The following is a 19,882-nucleotide window of genomic DNA, read 5'->3' as shown; positions in this document are numbered from 1 at the left end:
GTAATGAACATTTGTGGAAGGAGCTGAAATCCCTCAGATCTGAGACCTGGTACCAAATCAAGGGAACCATCGTTTTGGTCCAAGCCATTTTGATTCGTTTATTTTTTTTAAATAAGCCCCGGAACGGGACAAACTCAAAGTTAAAATAACAACATTAAAAATATATGTATTTATTGACTTACAGTCTCGCCTTTGTTCCTCGTGCAGGTCGTTGAACTACTCGGCCCATCCATCCCCAAGCAGCAGGCTACACTTACTGTGTCCTGCCGCGGGGAGGTGGGCTGGAACTCCCTGGGACAGCAGCAGACCCTGCGGGAGTTCCTGCACTACAAACTAAACCCTGAGCCTGTGATCCTCAAGATGGAGGGGGTCACCGAGTTCACGGAGTACATCTGCGCGACAGTTGACGTACCCTCACCATTTGACCTTCTCGAGCCGCCGACATCCGGAGGTTTCCTGAAACTGTCCAAGCCATGCTGCTACATTTTTCCTGGAGGACGCGGAGACTCCGCTCTCTTTGCTGTGAATGGCTTCAACATCTTAGTTGACGGCGGCTCTGAACGCAAATCCTGCTTCTGGAAGCTGGTCCGCCACCTGGACCGCATCGACTCCATTCTGCTCACTCACATCGGTGCCGACAATCTCCCTGGGATCAACGGAATCCTACAGAGGAAAATAGCGGAACAGGAGGAGGAGGGATCTCAAGGCTCCACCAACGGTAGCAATTGGCTTAAGAACCTGATTTCTCCAGAACTTGGTGTGGTGTTTTTCAATGTGCCAGAAAAGTTACGCATGCCAGAATCTAATCTTAAAGTCAAACGCAGCATAGAAGAAGCCTCACTAACTTTGCAGTACCTCAACAAACTGGGAATTAAGCCGGAGCCTCTCTATCGAGTGGTCAGCAACACTATTGAGCCCATCACCCTTTTCCATAAAATGGGAGTGGGACGGTTGGATATGTACGTTCTCAACCCTGTCAAGGAAAGCAAAGAGATGCAATTCCTCATGCAAAAGTGGGCTGGCAACAGCAAAGCCAAAACCGGCATTGTTTTGCCAAATGGGAAAGAAGGAGAAATATCTGTGCCCTACCTGACATCAGTGACTGCCTTAGTTGTCTGGCTTCCCGCAAACCCGACAGAAAAGATTGTCAGAGTTCTCTTCCCCGGAAATGCACCTCAAAACAAGATACTGGAAGGCCTGGAAAAGTTAAAGCACCTTGACTACTTACGTTATCCTGTAGCAACACAAAAAGATATTGCTTCTGGTGTGCCTCCTGTGGTAAAGCAGACAAAGTTAAAACAAAGAACAGAGAGCAAAGAAAGCCTTAAATCTTCCCCGAAGACAACTGCAAAGTTGACCAAGGAAAAAACAGAAGGACAAGATGATGCCGGCACAGAGACCAAGAGTGAGACTGTAAAGGAAAACCTGTCCGTGAAAAAGGAACAGAAAAAGACAACTAAAACCATCAAATCTAAATCTGACATGCCAGAAAAGAAGAAACTTCTCAAGGAAAAAGCCTTGAAAAAACACCCCAAGGAAAGGGTGTCAAAGATGGATGAGAAAAAGGACAAAGAGAAGAAAGAGATCAAGAAAGTCAAGAGAGATGAGTCAGCCAGAAAAGACGAGAAGAGAGATGTTAAGTCCAAAGAGGACAAGAAAAGGGACACATCCAAACCAGAGCTGAGAAAAATAGCAAAGCCTGACCTCAAACCTCTCACGCCAGAAGTCCGAAAGACATTACACAAAGCTAAAGTGTCGAGCAAAACAAAGACTGGCAAAACAAAACCGGCAAAGGCTGAATCCAAGCCAGAGGAACCAAAGACTCGCGAAGAAATAGACAAAAGTAAAGAAAGCATTCAAGCTGAGCCAACACAGAATGGCGTTCCGCCCTCTGAAGGCCTCACCGAGGATATTGAAGTGATCAAAGAAGTAGCTGCAGGCGATCTAACAGCACCGGCATGCCGTGATGAGGGCGAATTGCAGACGACGGCTCAAAGCCTTACCCAAGAAAAGCCGGAAGAACCAGAAAGTGTACTCCTACCTACGACAGAGTCTCCTGGAAAGGAGGAACCACTGCTAGTGAAAGCTGCTGTTGAGGCAAAACACGACAACCAGAAAGAATTGGAAGAGACCCAGATGTATGAGGACGAGGGAGCTGCATCTCAGGATGAGGAAGAGGACGAAGAAGATGCTCCAACTGCTGAGGCGAGAACAGAGGACGAGGACGAGGAGGAGGAGGAGGATATGGGAATTGGTGAAGAGGAAGACGAATTCCAGTTGAAGGAGCATGATGGGATGGACAGAAAACATGAAACTAAAGAAATGGAGAAATCCGAAACTCTCACTTTAGCAAAGGTTGACACAAAAGAGGATGAAGAGGATGAAGAAGAGCCAGCGGAAAAGGCGGAACTGGAAGAGGTAGAAGATTTAGATGTGATAGCAGATGAAGAAATCCCCAGTGAAGGTGTGGCTAAAGAGACGTTCGTAAGCGAGAGCAAAACCGACACCTTAACCCAAGCCGAATATGAGGAGGAAGAAGAGGAAGAGGGCTACCTTTCACATGTGGGAGGGACTACAGCGCCCATAAGTGCGGTAATTGCTGGAACTGCCGTCGTGGAACCCATTTCTTACATTCAAGACGAGACCATTCCAGGCTATTCTGAGACAGAACAAACCATCTCGGATGAGGAGATTCACGAGGAGGCCGAGGAGAGAATACCACACCTTCAATATGACATTGGTTCCAACGACGTCTTGGTCCCAGATCAGACTGAATCATTTGTAAACATTCACGGCATGAGAGAGATGCAGGCTTCAGCCATCCCCGGGAAAGGTTTTATGCCTGGCGTTCAGGAGCAACTGTCATTGTTTACCAACATATTCACTGCTCCTCTGGCAGAGGAAGAACACGTTTCTTCTGCAACATCCATCACAGAGTATGACAAAATGTCCTCGCTCCCCACTTCTCTTGCTGAAGACCATTCTGTTGCATCCACTGTAGCTCCTGAAGAGCCAGCAAAAACCAGAGTGACAAATGAGCAACTTCTCTCATCGGGAACACTTTCACCATCGTCTCTTGAAGACAAGTCTCCTTCGGCTGACTTACAGCTTCCTCTTGAAGATGCAAAGACGGCCGCTAAGCTTCCTGATTCCCATGATGATGACGATGAAGAAGAAGAAGAGGAAGATCAGACTCCCAATGTTGACATCTCACTAGAAAAACTTCAAGAGGTCTATGTCTCATCCCAAAAAACAAAGAGCAAAGACACGGATGTTGAAAAGCAGTCTGGCTCTCCATTTTCTGTTCCCAAGTCAACAGAAGAGGACAAACCAGTCCACTTTCCAGTTGAAGAGGAGAATATTGATGCAGTGGCCTCCAAAGTTGTTTCATCAGTTGTGCCTACCAGGCCTTTTGGCTCAGACTCTCTGACCTCAGAAAGCGAGGAGCGTTGTTTTAGTCCAGATGACATCACTGTCAAAATGGCCTCCCCGGCACAATCAGGACCACCAAGTGCATCTCATTCTCCCCTTCGACATTCGCCAGTGGGAGCATTTCCTGATTTGGAGCTCCCCAAGCTTGCCGCCTCAACTGAAGACAAAACCGGAAAGAAAAAAGAAGAGGAGCAAAAAGACAAGAAGACAGAGGAAAAACCATTTGAAAAGGACCTGACGGATGTTGTAGCTGTCAAGGAGCCGGAAGAAGGCACAGAAAAGCAGACAACTGCTAAAGATGAACCTTACACGGAAGTTCAAACACCTGTGGCAGGACATAATCCTCCCACCTCCCATAAACAAAGTGAGGGAGAACATGATAAATCTCCAGAAAGACGAGGCCATTTCCTTGATGATGATGAAGATAACAACAAAGCCACCTTAGATGATAACAAATCTGCAGTGAAAACAATTGTCACTATTATAGAACAAGAACCGTATGTTTCTAAATTACAAAAAATGGAGGAGGAGGAAAAATCAAAATCTGCTTTTTCTGAAGATATTTGTGACATTCCACCCATTAAGGATGAGAAGGTAGTGAAAGATGTTAAACCCGTGGAAACAGAATCATTTGATGCCATCGTGAAACATGATTTTAAAGAGTTGGAAAAAGAGACCAGTCCTGTGGCAAAATCTCCCAAAGAAATAATTGTGGCTTTTCAGTACGAGGATGAAGACCATGAACTCATGGAAAAAATCAAGACTGATGTTGTTGTGGCTGAGAATAAAGAAATGAAACAGGAGGAGAGAGACGAGGAGAGAACTGCTCCCATTGTTGCCACAAAACCTGAAGAAAAAGAGATTCAAATTGTTCGCAGCACAGAGGGAAAGGATGATATTTCAATTCAAAAGCCTTGTGAGGATGAGAAGCGGGAGAGGATTGGTACGGATGAAACAGTGGATAAGATGATCAAAGACGATGAAGTAGAAACCGGGCTCATCACAGACGAGCAGACGGAAAAAGATGAGGTCAATACTATGCTGACTGAAATCTCCAAAGAAGACATTTGTATGGATGTTGCAAACATTTCGGCCAAAGAGAAGGATCGGGAGATGAAATCTGCCATGCTAGCAAATTTGGAACAACCACTTGCCGACAAATCTGTCAAAGAAGCAGAAAAAGCAGCAGATGCCTTTGCTGCTGTCATACCCGCTGACGTGGAGATGACAAGCAAGAATAAGGAAGATGAGCGTACCACTCTGCAAGATGACATTTATGCTAGTAAAGTGGATGAACAGGCTGATAACAAAGTGGACACCATTACTGACAAAACATCCCAGAAGGAAGAAGTGACCATTGTGGATCAAAGTGTTGGTATCAAATCCATGGAAGAAGAAACCGGCAAAGGAACAAGTAAGGACGAAGTGTCTGTCAACGGTTCCATTGAAGTAAACCCAACGGCAGAAGTGGATAAGGTGGTAGATTCAGAAGAAAAACTCAAAAAGGCGGACACTAAAGAGACACAAAAGGAAGAAGCTTATGATAAGAATAAATACGTTGATGATGTACCAAAGAAAGAGGAAATACAAGATGTCAATATTGCATTGACCCAAACTATGAAAGATGAAAGGAGCCCTGTAAGTGACAAAGAAGCTGAAGAGCTGAAAGAAATAGCGGTGTTAGAGGAAGCTCAAGAAATGACAAAAGATGGCAAAGATGCCCTGGTGGAGGATCAAAAACAGAAAGGAGTCAAATCTGAAGGTATCAGTGAGAATGCGGCGAAAGATGCAGTCAAGCAGTTCATTAGTGAAGATGACACCATTCAAGACAGCAACATAGGAGACTCCACAATAGGCCCAAATAGAGACAAACTAGAGACAAAGACCAAATCATATAACACACAAGAGGTTCAAAAGACCGAAAAGACCGTTGAGGCTGATACGACGGGTGATGTAAAAGAGGCGGACCACTTCCTAGCCCAGGACATGGAAGAGAAAGCTAAGGAAAAGTTACCTGGAGAAAAAACCTCTGACACACTAAGTGCAGCTCCAAAAGAGGAGCAAGAAGAACGTGATGGTGTTGCAACAGTCGTTATTAGTTCCAGTGAGAAGATGGAGAAAGAAAAGGATGATGCTCATGTTGCCGAATTGAGCAAGGAGCAGAAGATGGAGAAGGAACAGGAGAAAGAGGCAACCTGTGAGCCGAAAGATCTGCGTGAGCAAAAGACCATATCAGAAGAGATAAAAAGCACGTCCGATACGAAGGCGCAAGACATCAGCAGAAAAGAGAGAGCTGATGCAGAACAAACAAAGGAGGAGAAATGGGAGCGAGAGGAGTTGCAAGAGAAGGACTTTGACAAAACCTTGAAACAATCTGCACAGGCCACCTTCGGAGAAGCGCTGTTGGGTTCCAAGTTAGACCACAAACCTGCCTTCCTGGTTCAGTCCTCTGATGATGACCAGGAAGATGAGGAGCTGGAGGAGGAGGAGGAGGAGGAAGAATATATATGTATGGGCTCTAGACCTTTATCCGTTGAGTTGAGAAAATCCAAAACTCAATCCAGCTCTGCAGGCCAAACATCTCCATCAAGAAATCAAACTAAAGAGGCCACACCAAGACAGACTGTGATAGTAATACCAACGCTTACAATGCAGGAACCTTCACTGGATGAAGAGGGCAAAGAGTTTTTAACAGAGGAATGTAGTCTTTCCAATGATCCCACAAAACCTGCAACTACTCCATCACGGATCACCCACCCGGAGCTGTCCTCGGCTACTGACTCGGTAAAGGGGGAGACAACTTCTATTCAAAAGCAAGAGCCATCCTCTGATCAATCATCCCCTCAGACAGAACCAGAGTCCAGCTCGAGCACTGGGGGCCAGTCCAAAGCCCAATGTCAAATTCGTCCCGGGGTTGTTGATAAGACGGAGCAAGAGGGGAAGCCTGGCAAAGAGGCAGAGCGGGAAAGGGAAGGAGAACGGGAGGCGGCTTCTCCAGGATTTTCACAGCCTTGTTCATATTTCCTACTGGACAAAGATTCTGATAACAGCAGGCCAACTGATGATTTGAAATCAGATGGTGCAAAGAAGGAGACCACTGATAATGGACTACGAGACGAAAGCAAAACTGTTGCTGCATCCAAATATGATCCATATGAGAAGCCCATCCCAAAAGAGCCTCCCACTCGAGAGGGAGCAGATACGTTGGAAGGTCATACTTTTGACATTAGCATGGACGATAACAGGAGAACAACACAAACAGGGTCAGCCATGTTCCACCATGAGGATCAAGTCAAAGAAGAACCAATGTCCTTAAGTGGAGTTGACTACAGCCCACAGAGTGACAGCCACCAAAGTGCCTCACCAGAACAAGAAAACAGAGAGAAAGGGCAAGAAGAAGAGAGGGAAAGAGAGGAAAGAGCAGACACGCCTTCTGCTGACAAGAGCTTTTCAGCTTTGAATATGCAAGACAATAAAACTTCCCAGGAATCTTATAGTCCCAAAGAGGACAAACCAGAAAAATCGGAGAAAGAGAAGGAGGACATGGAGGAAGGAACTTCAGGAACGTTTCAGACAGGAGAAAGGGGTCAGGTGTCTATTGGTGCTGCTCCTTATTCCACAGCGCAGGCATCAAAGCAAGAAACCTGGAGCCAATCAGATCTCAGCACCCCATTCACACAAAAGGACACTGCAAAGAAGGAGACAGAAAAATCACTGAAAGACGGTACAGAGGTCTCGGACCACGAAGGCCCTCCAGCTGGTCGGCGCTCGCCAGCAGAAAAAGATATTTTACCCCAAGATGCTTCATCCTCTGTAAGGGAAGAGCAAGCAAGTAAATCGAGAGCAGGCTTGGGCTCCTCGTGTTTAGAACATACAATAGATGATAACATTCTTGCCTCAGACAACAGTCACTCCATGTTGGACTTCTCCAAAGGCAAAGAACACCTGGTAGATACACGCTTACTTGTGGCAGGTGAAGATTTCAACGTTGATGACGACGATGACGATGATGACGATGATGATGATGATGATGATGGAGAAGAGGACGAGGAGGACTCGAGTGATGTTGACCTGGAAAAAGGTGCCAGGGAGCAGTCTGAAAAAGAAACGTGCGGGCGTAGTCCCGATGGGAATGCCACACCCTCTGTGGACTCAAACAAAACCTCTCCTGAATTGAGCTTCCGAAAAGAGGAGATGGTCTCTAAAGCTACACCTGATGATGCCTTTGTGACGCCCAAGGAGGGCACAAGTAAAATATTACAATCTGGTGATACAAACCTTCTTGAGAAGGAAATAGTCTATGGAGCGACAGCCGCTGGTATGACCAAACCTCCTGAGACCAAGAGTGAAGGCAAAACAACTACATCACCAGGCACAAGTGCTGTAAAACTAGAAAACATCTGCTTGGCGACACCAAATGAACCAAAACCTCTCGAAACAAAGGAAGATAAAACAAGTTTATCTCCTGAGCCAACAACACCAAGGAGGCTATCAATTGCTGGGGATTTTGCTTCCTCAGAGATCCAGCGGTCAAAGAAAACGGACGGAGACAATGAATCTCTATCGCCACAATCAGAAACCCGTTGCCAGTCATCACCCACAAGCAACCTCGGCCGCTCAAGCTCAGCCGCACCATCTGACCAACCGACATCCATATCTATGCCTGCCTCTGGTCTCTTTTCTCTGCATACTGGAAGCTACGCTGATATTGGCCCGAGTGGATCTGAAGGATACTCTGAGGTCAGTCAAGTAGGTCCACACGATCAGCAGCACGAAAGCCAGTCAGATGTATGTCGACGAGTAACCTTAAGTGAAGATCAATATTACCAAGGAGACAACCAAGAGGAAAGTGCGACTCTGAGGCAAAGCTCAGATCTGACTGCTAAAAATGAGAACCAGCTTCCTTCGTTGTCTTGCACCTTCACCACCTCTTCAGCCGGTTATGCATCGCCCTTCTCAAGTTTTGCCCAGCATTTAGAAGACAGTGCTCAAACGTTTGTCAGCGTATCGAGCAATTTAGCCCAGCAAGTGCCATTGTTCAGCAGCGGGCCTGAAAGCTCAGCCTCTGGTGGCCTTCAGAGAGACGAGTACATGGAAGTGATGACGAAACCTACAAAAGAGTATTCCCAGGCTGAGGAGACCAAATTGTCATTGTCTGGCGTACCAAGTATTGAGCCCTCAAAACTAGCAGACATTTTCTCCACATCAGAAACTAGTTTTGAAGTCTCTCCACAAAGGGCTGAACCCACTGACAGGAGTCCCCAAGGGACTGCTGGAGATCTCTGCCAAAAAATGCCTGAAGAGAAAGACACTTTTTCATTACTCACAGCGGCACGTTTGACGGAAAGTACTTTGAGTACAACAAACATGAAGACGTCGACGACTGCTGAGTCATTCCCGGAACTCCTGCCGCAAACAGCTCATCACGCTGCCTCAATCACTTCAGCAAGTGCAAGTGGTGCTATGAACACCTCATGTGCCGTCACAGACCCTCCCAGAGCAGAGGAGGAAAAGCAGCCAGGTGAGAAGACACCACATGATGAAAAAGAGGAGACGATGATTCGCACTGAAGTGGAGCAGGAAACAAGAAAAACAGACAAGGCTAAAGGACAAATGGAAGAAAAGTCTCTGGAGGACAAGATGTGCAAAGACAGCACTGAAACGGTGAAATCTGCAGTTGAGCAGGGTGATAAAGTAGATGTCAAGTCGGAAGGAGAAGAAGACTTCCCAGAGGCAAGGGAAAGCTTTTTGGAGAAGGCACCAGAGAGATTAGAGGCACGGCGAAAGAGTAGTATATCTGATTGGGAGCTGCTGCAGAAGCCTGATGATTTCCCAAGTGCCCCTCCACCAGGTTACAGTGACCAAGAGGAGGAAGCCTTTGAATGGATGGCGAGCATCCACGGTGCCTCCTCAATAGCAAGCTCGCTCACAGGAGCATCGAGCAAAGCAAAAACCGATCGTCCATCGGACTTGAACACGGGAGCCTCCGCTGCATTCACTCTGGCGGATTCCTCCTATGAATACAAACAGCGCAAAGGAGAACTCTCGCCTTCCTTCATCAACCCTAGTCCTCATCAGTTCTCTGGCGACGAGGTTGAAGAAGATGACCGAAGTGACCGCTCCCAGGAAGGAGGCGATGCAGCCAATGAGCAAAAATCCGTTAAGAGAAAGTCACGCAAGCAAAAGTATCACCATGGAGACGCCGGTCATCAGTTGTCCGGTGCCGTCTCAGCTGGACTGACTGCGACTTTAGCCGGAGAGGAAACACCTCCCACATCGGTGAGTGAGTCGTTGCCTTCGCAGTCCGATTCTGATGTGCCACCAGGAACTGAGGAGTGTCCATCCATTACCGCGGAAGGGAACCTGGACTCGGATGAAGACGCTGAACATTTGCCTGCGGACAAGTTGTCAGCCTCAGGTGCTGCGGGTGGCCAACGCCCCTCGTCACCGAGGGCGGCTCAGCAGACGCACGATCCCCTCCCTACCTCGGTAAAAGACCCTCCTCCTCAACCTCCCCATCCAGATGCGTGCATGGTGGATCCAGAGGCTGGCCTGCAGGACCTCAGCGGCACAGGAAAACTCCTCAAGAAGGAACAGAAGGCCACCAAAGGAGTCAGGAAAGCCAAACCCAAATCGGCTTCTCCTGCTCGGAAGGGGGACGTCAAGAAGAGGTCCACCACGCCGGTGAAGCAGGCTCACAAGGACTCTGGCTCACCCCGATCGGCATCCCTCAGGAGGAAGGATCCGGAGAAGAGCTCCAAGCTGGCGAAGATGTCAGAGAACCAAGGTTCACGGAGTGACATCCTCAAGGGCCTGGTCAACGGCGTGAAGAGCAGTTCAGGTGCGTTTTTGAATGAATCCGATGCTGCTCGGGCAAATGTTTATTCATGAAGATCCCAAGACACCCCGTCAATACAGTAACAGTAAAAGAATGACGAAAAAAACTACGACGATTATGAGTTTTTCACTGCAGTCGTGAGTTCTACCTTAACGTGAGAATGTAATCAAGTTGATTGGTTGGTGAAGTTGACCGTGTGTGTGTGTGTTCAGGAAACAACTCTCAGAAAGCCCCTTCAGCCGTCCCACCTGGGCCGCCGGTCTACGTGGACTTGGCCTACGTGCCCAACCACTGCAGTGCCAAGAACGTGGACCAGGAGTTCTTCAAGCGCGTGCGAGCGTCGTACTACGTGGTGAGCGGGAACGACCCGAGCGGCGGGGAGCCGAGCCGCGGGGTCCTGGACGCCCTGCTGGAGGGCAAAGCGCAATGGGGCTCCAACCTGCAGGTTGCTTATTTATGTTTAAAATGCATTCTTGTATGTTCAACCCATTTTTTTTTTTTTTTACCTTTATTGAGAAACGCTGAATTTTGCTATCAATGTTATGAAGTTAACGAGTACTAAAAAGTATTGTAATGTACGAAAATATTTTTGTGGGCTATACTTAAGGAAATATAATTTATTTCTATTCGCATTATTGAATAAGAATGGTATTTGTGACATTTTGTCGCCCTGAAGGTGACCCTGATCCCGACCCACGACACGGAGGTGACCCGCGAGTGGTACCAGCGCACGCACGAGAGGCAGCAGGACCTCAACATCATGGTCCTGGCCTCCAGCAGCACCGTGGTCATGCAGGATGAGTCTTTCCCCGCCTGCAAGATCGAGTTCTGACTTGCCCACCCGACCCTGCAATCAACCATTTGCCTCGTAGCAAAACGCAAATAGCCACGGTCATCAAGTTCAAGCACACGGGAAAAAAAAGTTCAATTTACTCCATTTTATTTGGTCAAGTGCTTGGATCCAGATACATTTTTCAAGTAGACTAAACAACTACTTTGAAAATGCATCGGGATCCAGATGATTTTATTTTGTGTAGCCACCTGACGAAAAAAAAAAACGGTGTAAATTCAACGCCATTTTTTTTCCAGTGCACCGTGGCAAAGAAAGTGGTGCCAAATCGGTAAAAAAATGGAGTTGATAATTGTTCAAATCTAGCTGATTATCCGCACTCTTTTTTCCATTTGTTGCTGAATTTGATTCGATTATCGTACTGGTCACCTCGAGGCACAGTCAGTCATGATGTAAAGTTATCTTTTTTTTTTTTTAATCCGGATTTTCTCCTTATCCACCTTCCTATTACGTCAAGGATCAAATTTATTAAGACATATTAACGACACAGCGAAAAGAAAAAGCAAAAAAATGACGCAGATGAACTGACGGCTGTCATTTAACCCATACGAAACAAAATTAGTTATAATTTCAGAGCTCACGTCTCATTTTCTCGCATCCGTAAGCCGCAAGAATTGTGCAGGTGTCCCTAATGAAGCGTCTCGTGACGGACGTTCCAGTTCTAATTGTCTCGCTGCTGCTTTATAATCATTTACTTAGAATTTCATTTTTAAATTTATAATTCAAGATTTTGGCGGGTGGGGGGGGGGGTGTAGGGGGTTGATTCAGGACCTGTTATCCTTTTGCTGCTTTGGGGTGATTTCAAATAATTTATTTCAATTTTATTTCTATTTTCATAGTATAGTAAAATAGTTTTGAAATATCATTTTTAAATCTAGATTTTTAAAAAGAATTTAAGTGGTAATTATCCCTCTGCGACTTTGTAAAAAAAAAAAAATCCTGTCCTTTGTGAGATTTGAATATAATTTCATTTCGTTTTGAATGTGCGGCTGTTCCTAACAAACTGACGATGTGATCGTGAATAACATTCAAAAAGGTTTCTCGTTATGACATCACTATAAAGACGACAACACACTAATGTAGCAAACGGAAGCTCGCTTTCCAACAAAGCAAAAGGACGAGACCAAACATGAAATTCGAAAAGTCCGTCAGTCTTGTGTGATGACTCGCGTTGGATGTTCAAACGAAAAGGAATGTCTTTGCACCAAATCAGAATGCACTTTTTTCCCCCAAGAAGGAAGTGGGTGGGGTATAGTTGTTTGTATTGAAGCACAGAGATGACCTCAACGACCGCAAACACACATTGTAATATGTAAATATTGATCATAACTATTTATAAATGAGCATGAATGAATGTTGGGGCGCGACGATTTGTTTGACTTAATTTTCTTTCCAAATACTGCATGCTTGAGGCGGGTAGCGGACAATGTCATCCAGTTATTGACTTAGCTATTATCGCGCTAAAATTGCAAATAATTCTGCTTGGAATCTTCTCACCGATAATTTTGTGTGTCGTTTTGGGCGCATTTTACGCGAGTCCTTTTCTATTTTCCGTCAACCCGTACGATGCATTCCAGAAAACTGGCAAGTTGCAAATTGTTCGCCTAATAAGCACAGTAGCCGAAGTCATAGTTGAACGTTTTTGGAAAACAGGAAAAAAAAAAAAAACAGAATTTTTAGCTAGGTACTTTTTATGGATTTATTAATGAGAAGTTAAAAAAATAGTTTGCGCAATTACGCTAATAGGCTAACATTAACACTAACATCCGACTCAAAACGTCAAGTTGACAAAAAAGTCATTAACAACAGCGGCTAAGTCCAAGACAGAACGCAAGAAACGGCAACACAAATGCAAATGAAATGGACTCTTTGTTTTGGGGTTCTGTTTCTCGTCATATTACAAACTCATAAAATTACGACTTTTTTGTCATATTGCAACTTTCTTTTCATAACATCACATCATACTCACTACCATGTGCTTTTGTTTTTCACGTAACATTACGACATTGTGCTCCTAATATTACGACTTTATCTCGCAGCGTTACGACTTTTCTCTAACGTTACAATTTTACCCTCATAACATTACAAACAACTTTAATTTTAGACCAATGTTTTCTCGTACGACTTAAGTCTCTTTGTATCCGAACAACGTAATTCTCGCAACATGCATTTCCCTTCCGCAACATTACAACTTTATCCTCGCGGAAGTACGAACTTGTTTTTCTTCAAAGCTTTACAATGTCCTCCTCGCAACGCTTCTCTTGTAACATGACATTATTCCCGCGAACAATGTAACAATCTTCGTACAAGCATGACGACTTTTTGGTAGTAAGCTTACATATTTAACATTTCGACTTTCGTCTCGTAACAAGTTAGTAAGCTAACTCGTAGCATTCTCACGTGAGAAAGGCTCACTTACCCCGTAAAAATTTTTTTTTGCTGCGATTCCGTCGTCACTCTCGTCGCGTTACAACTTTTTCTGATGATGACTAACCAATTGAATTTTTTCCTCCACAGTTTACTTCGCACTCAATAACTTTGTACAAACATTCAGTATATCCACACACCAATTGAACAATGTTTGGAATGTTGACATGTATTATAAGAAATGGCGTTGAGTGATCGCAAATACTAGTATCAAGTTCTACAGCATTTCTGTGAACTGGTCCACTTACATTTGTGCTCTTCACCGTTAACAAATTTCCAACTTGGCAGTTTTTGGAACGCAGCATCAGCAACCAGGCCAGTTTGAGCGAGCAAGGGAAACGCAAGTTTCATAAACGTAAACTACTACACAACAGAAGAAAACGACTTTCTCGGCATTGCCTCAAAGTTCTGATCGAGACGTTTTTTCGGCCGCGTCCGGATGTGATTATTCTCGGCATTCGGCTCTGCAACGGTAGAACGCTGTGAGATGTGTAAAAAGAAGAAGTATTTTTGTGAATGTAAAAAGTGCACAGACAAACGACTCAAGAGTGAATTCAAACGGCAACATCGGCACAGCGACTCCTCGAACAGAACCAGTGACGGCCGGCCACGGCTGCGACCTTCTCCCGACTACGACTTGAAAAAAAAATAAAGGAAAAAAAAGTCCAAACGGTCAAACACGCCGCGAATGTACCGCAAACACACATCAACACACACAGACACACTTTGTACATACCTGTGAACGTAACATTTTGCTTCGACAGTAATTCCAACCCACCAAGAGAACATCATGTAATCCTCTTGCATGTGACTTATTTGGTTCTAATCCTGAATGTAATTGTTGAACATGGAAGTAGCGCTAACGCTAAGTCCGAACGCCGATTTCAGCTGCGCTTCTGTTTGTTTCTGTCGTTATCAAGATGCTGTACAGCGCTAACTTACGTTTGACGCTCTTCTTCTTCTTCTTCTCCTCTCTGGAAACGTATAGCAACTTTCTTCTTCTCTGGCGCAACTCTTTCAACTATCGCTGTCTCTCTCTGGTCAAGTAGAAGTGCTGCACACGCATTCATCGTAAAAGGGAAACAGCCCGGTGATCATCAATTAAAGTACACTCAAGTCAACTGTGTGCGTGTGTTTTTCTCCTGTGTTGTTTACTATGTGAGTAGCACCTAATTTGTTTGTTTTCTTTAGCTCTTCAGGTACGACCAAAATCACCAATATTAGAATCGTTAAGAATTTGGTGACGCCGATTCCGTTATCAATACGGCCGAGCGGTGCAATTCTCTTTAAATGAGAGGTGCAATGTTTAATCGTCACCGAATCGATTATCAAATGAAATTACTTTTGAGAATCGAGGCATCGTTTCGATACCTTTTTCTAGTTTGAAATTGTCCAAGTCCTCTGAATTTCAGCCTCGCAACAGTGAACACTGTCCGATTTCTGTTGTTCTCCATGAACGTAACCTGATTGTCTTTGCGTTGAATCAAAGTAAAATATTTGCGTTGACTTTGGAAATGAATGAACGTTTTTGGAAAGCAACCGTTTCCGAGGGTGCGCCAAATAATCACAACTCATCGACGACGCGCGTGAGTGCGCGATTGAGGCGATGACATCGTTTTTGGGGGGTGGCTTTCGGCGAGTCGGCGGCCTGGGGGCTCAGGCTCTCACGAGAGTCAATTACATCCGAGGGCGTCACCATGGCAACGTACAGCAGCAATAAAATCGGGCATGACTCATCACTTTTCTTAAAAGCCTTTGTGAAAGGCAGACAGGTGGAGGACATGCAGCAGGGGGACAAGGTGAAAAGACGAGGAGGATTTAAAAAAAAAAAAAAAAATGAGAAGGCGAGGAAGAGAGCAGCGCAAACAAGACGAGACAACGAGGAGGTGAGGAAACGAGGAGGTATGAAGTGAGGTGAGAGCGTTCTGCTTTCATCAAACTTTCGACAGGCGAAGATGTCAGCGGTCAGGCCCCGCCCCCTTGGCCTTGTGCCAAGTCGATGACGTCCTACATTCGGCCCCGCCCCCGTGCCTACGTTTGGCCTTCCCATGAAGTGCGGGTGACATCATTCCTCCGCCCCTTTGAACCACAAGTCGATGACGCCATACTACCGGGACATCCCCTGTGCCCATATTTGGACATCCTATGACATCACACGACTTGGCACAAGATTCAAAAGGGGGTGGAAGTATGATCTCCCCAGGAAGTGATCAAGGAGGGCCGAAGACCAGGAAGTGGTGATTCCCGTTGGGCTCGTCATCTGTTGCTGGGCAGAACTCATATTGCACAGTGTCATCGTGTACTCAAATAAAAAAACGGAACTTGCAAGTATGGAGACAGTTTTTATTTGCTCCTTTTGGTTGGGGGACACGTCGGCTGCCTTTTCTTTGGCTGCGATGAAATCAAAACACGAGAGCAACGTTACGTCCACAATGCCCGCCATCGAGCCGCGCAAACTGCTGCTGGAGATGAGCTGTGGCGCACTCCAAAACAACGTCGGTGTTGGTCCGCTCAGAGTTTTGCCGCTCAAATTTGATGGCGAGTTTGGGGGGGGGGAAAACGTCGAACGTGACACTTTGAATGGCATCTTCAGTGCATACAAACTACGACATCAAGCGCTGATCAAAAACTGAAATCTTTCCCACAGGAAAAGAAAAGAAAATGGGATCACATTTGATTTACGGCAAACTAAACATTGATCTCAGCTAGGCAATCATTGACGGCTTACATTTCAAATAAAGCTGGTTTTGTTTGACATCAACAAAAACTATTAGAACAGCAAAGCCAAATCATACCATCAAATCAAATCAATCCAGTCGTCCCCAATGTGGGCATTTGGGTGAAATTATTTGAACACGTTTCTTGTTGCTGCTTAATTCTTCCCCCAAAAAATAAAAGCAAAACAAAGTTGAAACTTTCGTGCTCAAAATCTTTGTAGCGAGGAAAAAAAAAAAAGAAAAGAAAACAGTAGTAGAAGCCAAAGGCACACCTGGTGTTTTAATACTACACAGTCTCAGTCAAAAGTGTTTAGTCCAGGACTGGGTGCAGTCTAATTGCTGCAGTCGTCATAAACAAACAGGGAGGGACCATAAAGTGCATCAAACAAGAACGTGTTGTGTGTGTGTGTGTGTGTGTGCGTGAGGGGGGGTTTACTCGCTGAAGTTGAGGGCAGAGTTCTCTGTGATGGGGGAAGAGGAGCCAGCGCTGGACACAGCACTGGAGGGGAAACTACCATCTTTAATTTGGAAAAAGCACAAAAAAAAAAAACAAAAGAAGGAATGTGTTATTACCATATTATTACATTGTTATCATAATATTACATTAAAAAAAAGGCGGATTAAGCATAGGCGATAAATGCATTCTCTCTCTCTCTCTGGTCTCCATTTTTGTTTGCCATTTCAAGTACAGTGATGCGAGTCCACGACATGGAAACGATGGCAAAGGGATTTGGGATGAATCCCCGCGGCGTCCGACTCTTGTGAAACAGAACAAAGGGCGTCACACATCGGCGCGGCAACAAAGAACGAGCGTTCATCGGCGCATCACGCGAATAAGCCGCCGTCCGCAGCGCCGCACCCAAAGACGAGAGCCGCCGGTTCAAAGCGACCATTGAGGCATTGAGGGGGGGGGAGAGAAGATTGCTCAGGGTGTCAAGCGGTAAATCTAATAATAGACAAAAGTAGATAGCAAGCATTTTTCACACCTTCTGAAGCTTTGGTTTATCTTTTCAATTTTGGACAGAAACCTTTCAGGGACCTCTCAGGGTCATCGGCGTTAAAAATCGAATGGTGTAAATAAATCGCTCAAGTTTTCAAAAATACATTTCTAAAGTGTCCCGAATGTTTTTGTTTTGAATTCAAACAAAATCAAAAAGTGCAGCCGAGTTGCTGGTGTGGCAGCATCTCAGAAGCTTTAGTCAACGTTGGAAGGAATCAATTCATAAATAAATTGTTGCCTGAAGTTTTGATTTGATCTCCTATCAGCCTTCTGGTTTTGAAAAACATCCGTTTCCGATATTTGCGGCGCCAATAATCGGCCGGTGTACGGCAATTTTAATCACAGACTGCTTCGTGTCCCAAAACGCATTTTTTCAGGCTGATAGAAAAAAAAAAAGTAAAGAGGTGTTTTCAAACACATGGCGTTATTGAGACATTTTCCATTTTTCTTTTTAAATTTGACCTATAAAAGCTTGCGCAATACGGATTTTCCCAAACGTTGCAATTTATAGCTGCGACGTCTCAGAAAAAGATTTCCACCTGTTGCTGAACCCAACTCTTAAAGAAGAAGTCAAGCCCCCAAAAATATTTGCAAGAATATCTTCTATGCGCCTTCACTTGTCTTAACATGGCAGTCTGATTAATATTGCGATTGTTAAGCAGCAAAATGCACCCCCTTTTTTTTTAGCCGTCTCGGGGCGGCCATTTTGTCACTTCTGTCGACTGAAAATGACATCACAGTTGCTCAGGGCTCGGGTAATGATGTCTCACCTGTTTGACGAAGCTGAGCTTTGATTGGTTGTCATCGTGACGTGATGTCATTTTCCTACCACAGAAGTGACAAAATGGCCGCCCCCGAGATAGACAAAATGGGTGATTTTACGCAATATCAACCAGAATGCTTTGTTTAGACTAGTGAGGCTGCATAGAACCTATTCTGGAAAAAATAAACTTTCATTATATTGACATATTACATATTATTAATAGTAAATGTGAAAATTTGATGTGCTAGAAGAAGATATGAGGGCAGAATGGGTATCAGCAAAAAAAAAACAAAAAAAAAAAACTGGAAGTTTACTTGAATCTGAGATTCTTTTTAAAAAATGTAGTAAAAATTCAGTAATACCAGGGTCTATCCCTATAATAAACCGATTAATCGTACTTTGTGGCAACTGTGTGGCATTCCGTGGCGGCTTAGGGACCAAAATCGTGTTGTGCTGCCACATGTGAGGAGTCAGACGAAAAAGACGGGACGGCGGCGGCGAGGACGGCGACACTCACGCCAAAGAGGCCGTCCGGGCGGCCGCAGCGACGCCTCGGAGCCCGACGACGACGGCGCCTGTTGGGGGCTGCAGAGCGACGGCGTCTGGCTCTGTGAGTCGAAAAGTCCCGACAGCGCTGCGGCACACAAGAGCAGGAAAACACCGGCTGGAGTAACAATAACTGGTTCCAAATCGTTCCACTTTGAAATGTATCACGATGCGTATGGAATCGTCTTTCAATTGGAGGGATGTATCTTAGAAGGAATTGGCACATTTACAGTACTGACAAATTCATTCAAATGCGTGTAAAATAACAAAAAAGTCATTGCATCATACACCATCGAAGTGAGCCAAACTACATCGAATCGAAAATCAAAAACCGCATTGAATCGTCTTTTGTGGAGAGATGTGCCCTCCTGTCATTAAAGTTAACGTCATAAGCTAAAACTGGAAAAAAAAAAAAAAGAACCAACTAAAATATAGACAAAAATGCTTTTAAAAAGACCAAAAACCGATACTAGGTTTTTGCATTTATAAAGCCGCAATTCTCTCAAAAACGTCCCCGGTCTTTGTCAAGCGCTCGGCGTGCCGCGTTCAACGTGAGCGTTTGCGGCGCTACCCTTCATGGTCTTGGCGTGGGCCTCGCTGCTGCTCTCGCACACGGCGTTGAGGAACTGGTCCACCTGCTTCAGCGAGAGCAAGTTGTGCAGCGTCTCCAGCGGGTAGATGGACGGCACCATCGAGCAGCCTTCGAAACCTGAAGGGGAAAGAAACGCACACAAATCCCGCGCGGGAGTAACGCGATGAGCTGTGACTTGTCGCAAGCATGTGGCGTGGACAACTACAAGCGGACCTCCAAAGTCAAACACAACCTCTTTTTATTATTTTTTACACCCCCCCCTTTAGAAATCATTGCAGCCAGTGTTACTTACACACATTTATTTGTGTGTACATTTCGGTTGAATTTTGACTTTAGGGGTTCCACTGCGGCTCGTACACGGCGGCAAACAATTTGCACCTCATGAGTGAGTCTGTGTCAGATGAAGGAATGTTTCACATCAGCAACCGTTGATGTTAATAGTCCAAAAGGATATTTTCGAGCACAACGAGGAGATCAACATCAACAAACAGTAAATGTTTTACAGTTACAGACACAATATGGGAAAAGTGAGGACCAGATTCGAAAACTTTCAGGTGTCCTGCTAAATGCAGGAACGGGCAATTTGGGACCAAGCACTTCCGAAACAGATGCATGACAAAAATTTCAATTATGGACAAAATACATGCAAGCGCTTGTAATATAGTTCATTTTTCAGAAGAAAGTATCAAATCAATGCTTCACACACAAAAAAAAAAG

At 45.1% G+C, this 19,882-nt stretch overlaps 2 protein-coding genes across 2 annotated transcripts in view; one reads left to right on the top strand and one right to left on the bottom strand.

Annotated features, from left to right (window-relative positions):
- Positions 1-14,668, top strand: part of map1ab (microtubule-associated protein 1Ab) — a 37,693-nt gene extending 23,025 nt beyond the window's left edge. Inside the window, exons 5-7 of the mRNA XM_086027890.1 lie at positions 208-10,273; positions 10,483-10,715; positions 10,947-14,668. Of these exons, the coding sequence (XP_085884016.1) occupies positions 208-10,273; positions 10,483-10,715; positions 10,947-11,102 (10,455 nt within the window). The 3' untranslated portion in view covers positions 11,103-14,668. The remainder of the gene's footprint in view (positions 1-207; positions 10,274-10,482; positions 10,716-10,946) is intronic.
- Positions 14,669-15,876: 1,208 nt separating this feature from the next.
- ppip5k1b (diphosphoinositol pentakisphosphate kinase 1b) overlaps positions 15,877-19,882 on the bottom strand; it is a 58,125-nt gene continuing 54,119 nt past the window's right edge. The window contains 3 exon segments of the mRNA XM_086027893.1: positions 15,877-16,782; positions 18,545-18,661; positions 19,145-19,282. Coding sequence (XP_085884019.1) covers positions 16,697-16,782; positions 18,545-18,661; positions 19,145-19,282 — 341 coding nt within the window. The 3' untranslated portion in view covers positions 15,877-16,696.

This window comes from Filicampus tigris, chromosome 4, assembly GCF_054856515.1.
Source record: "Filicampus tigris isolate MCC_2025a chromosome 4, RoL_Ftig_1.0, whole genome shotgun sequence".
Lineage (NCBI taxonomy): Eukaryota > Metazoa > Chordata > Actinopteri > Syngnathiformes > Syngnathidae > Filicampus > Filicampus tigris.
This window is presented reverse-complemented; position numbering and strand designations above follow the sequence as displayed.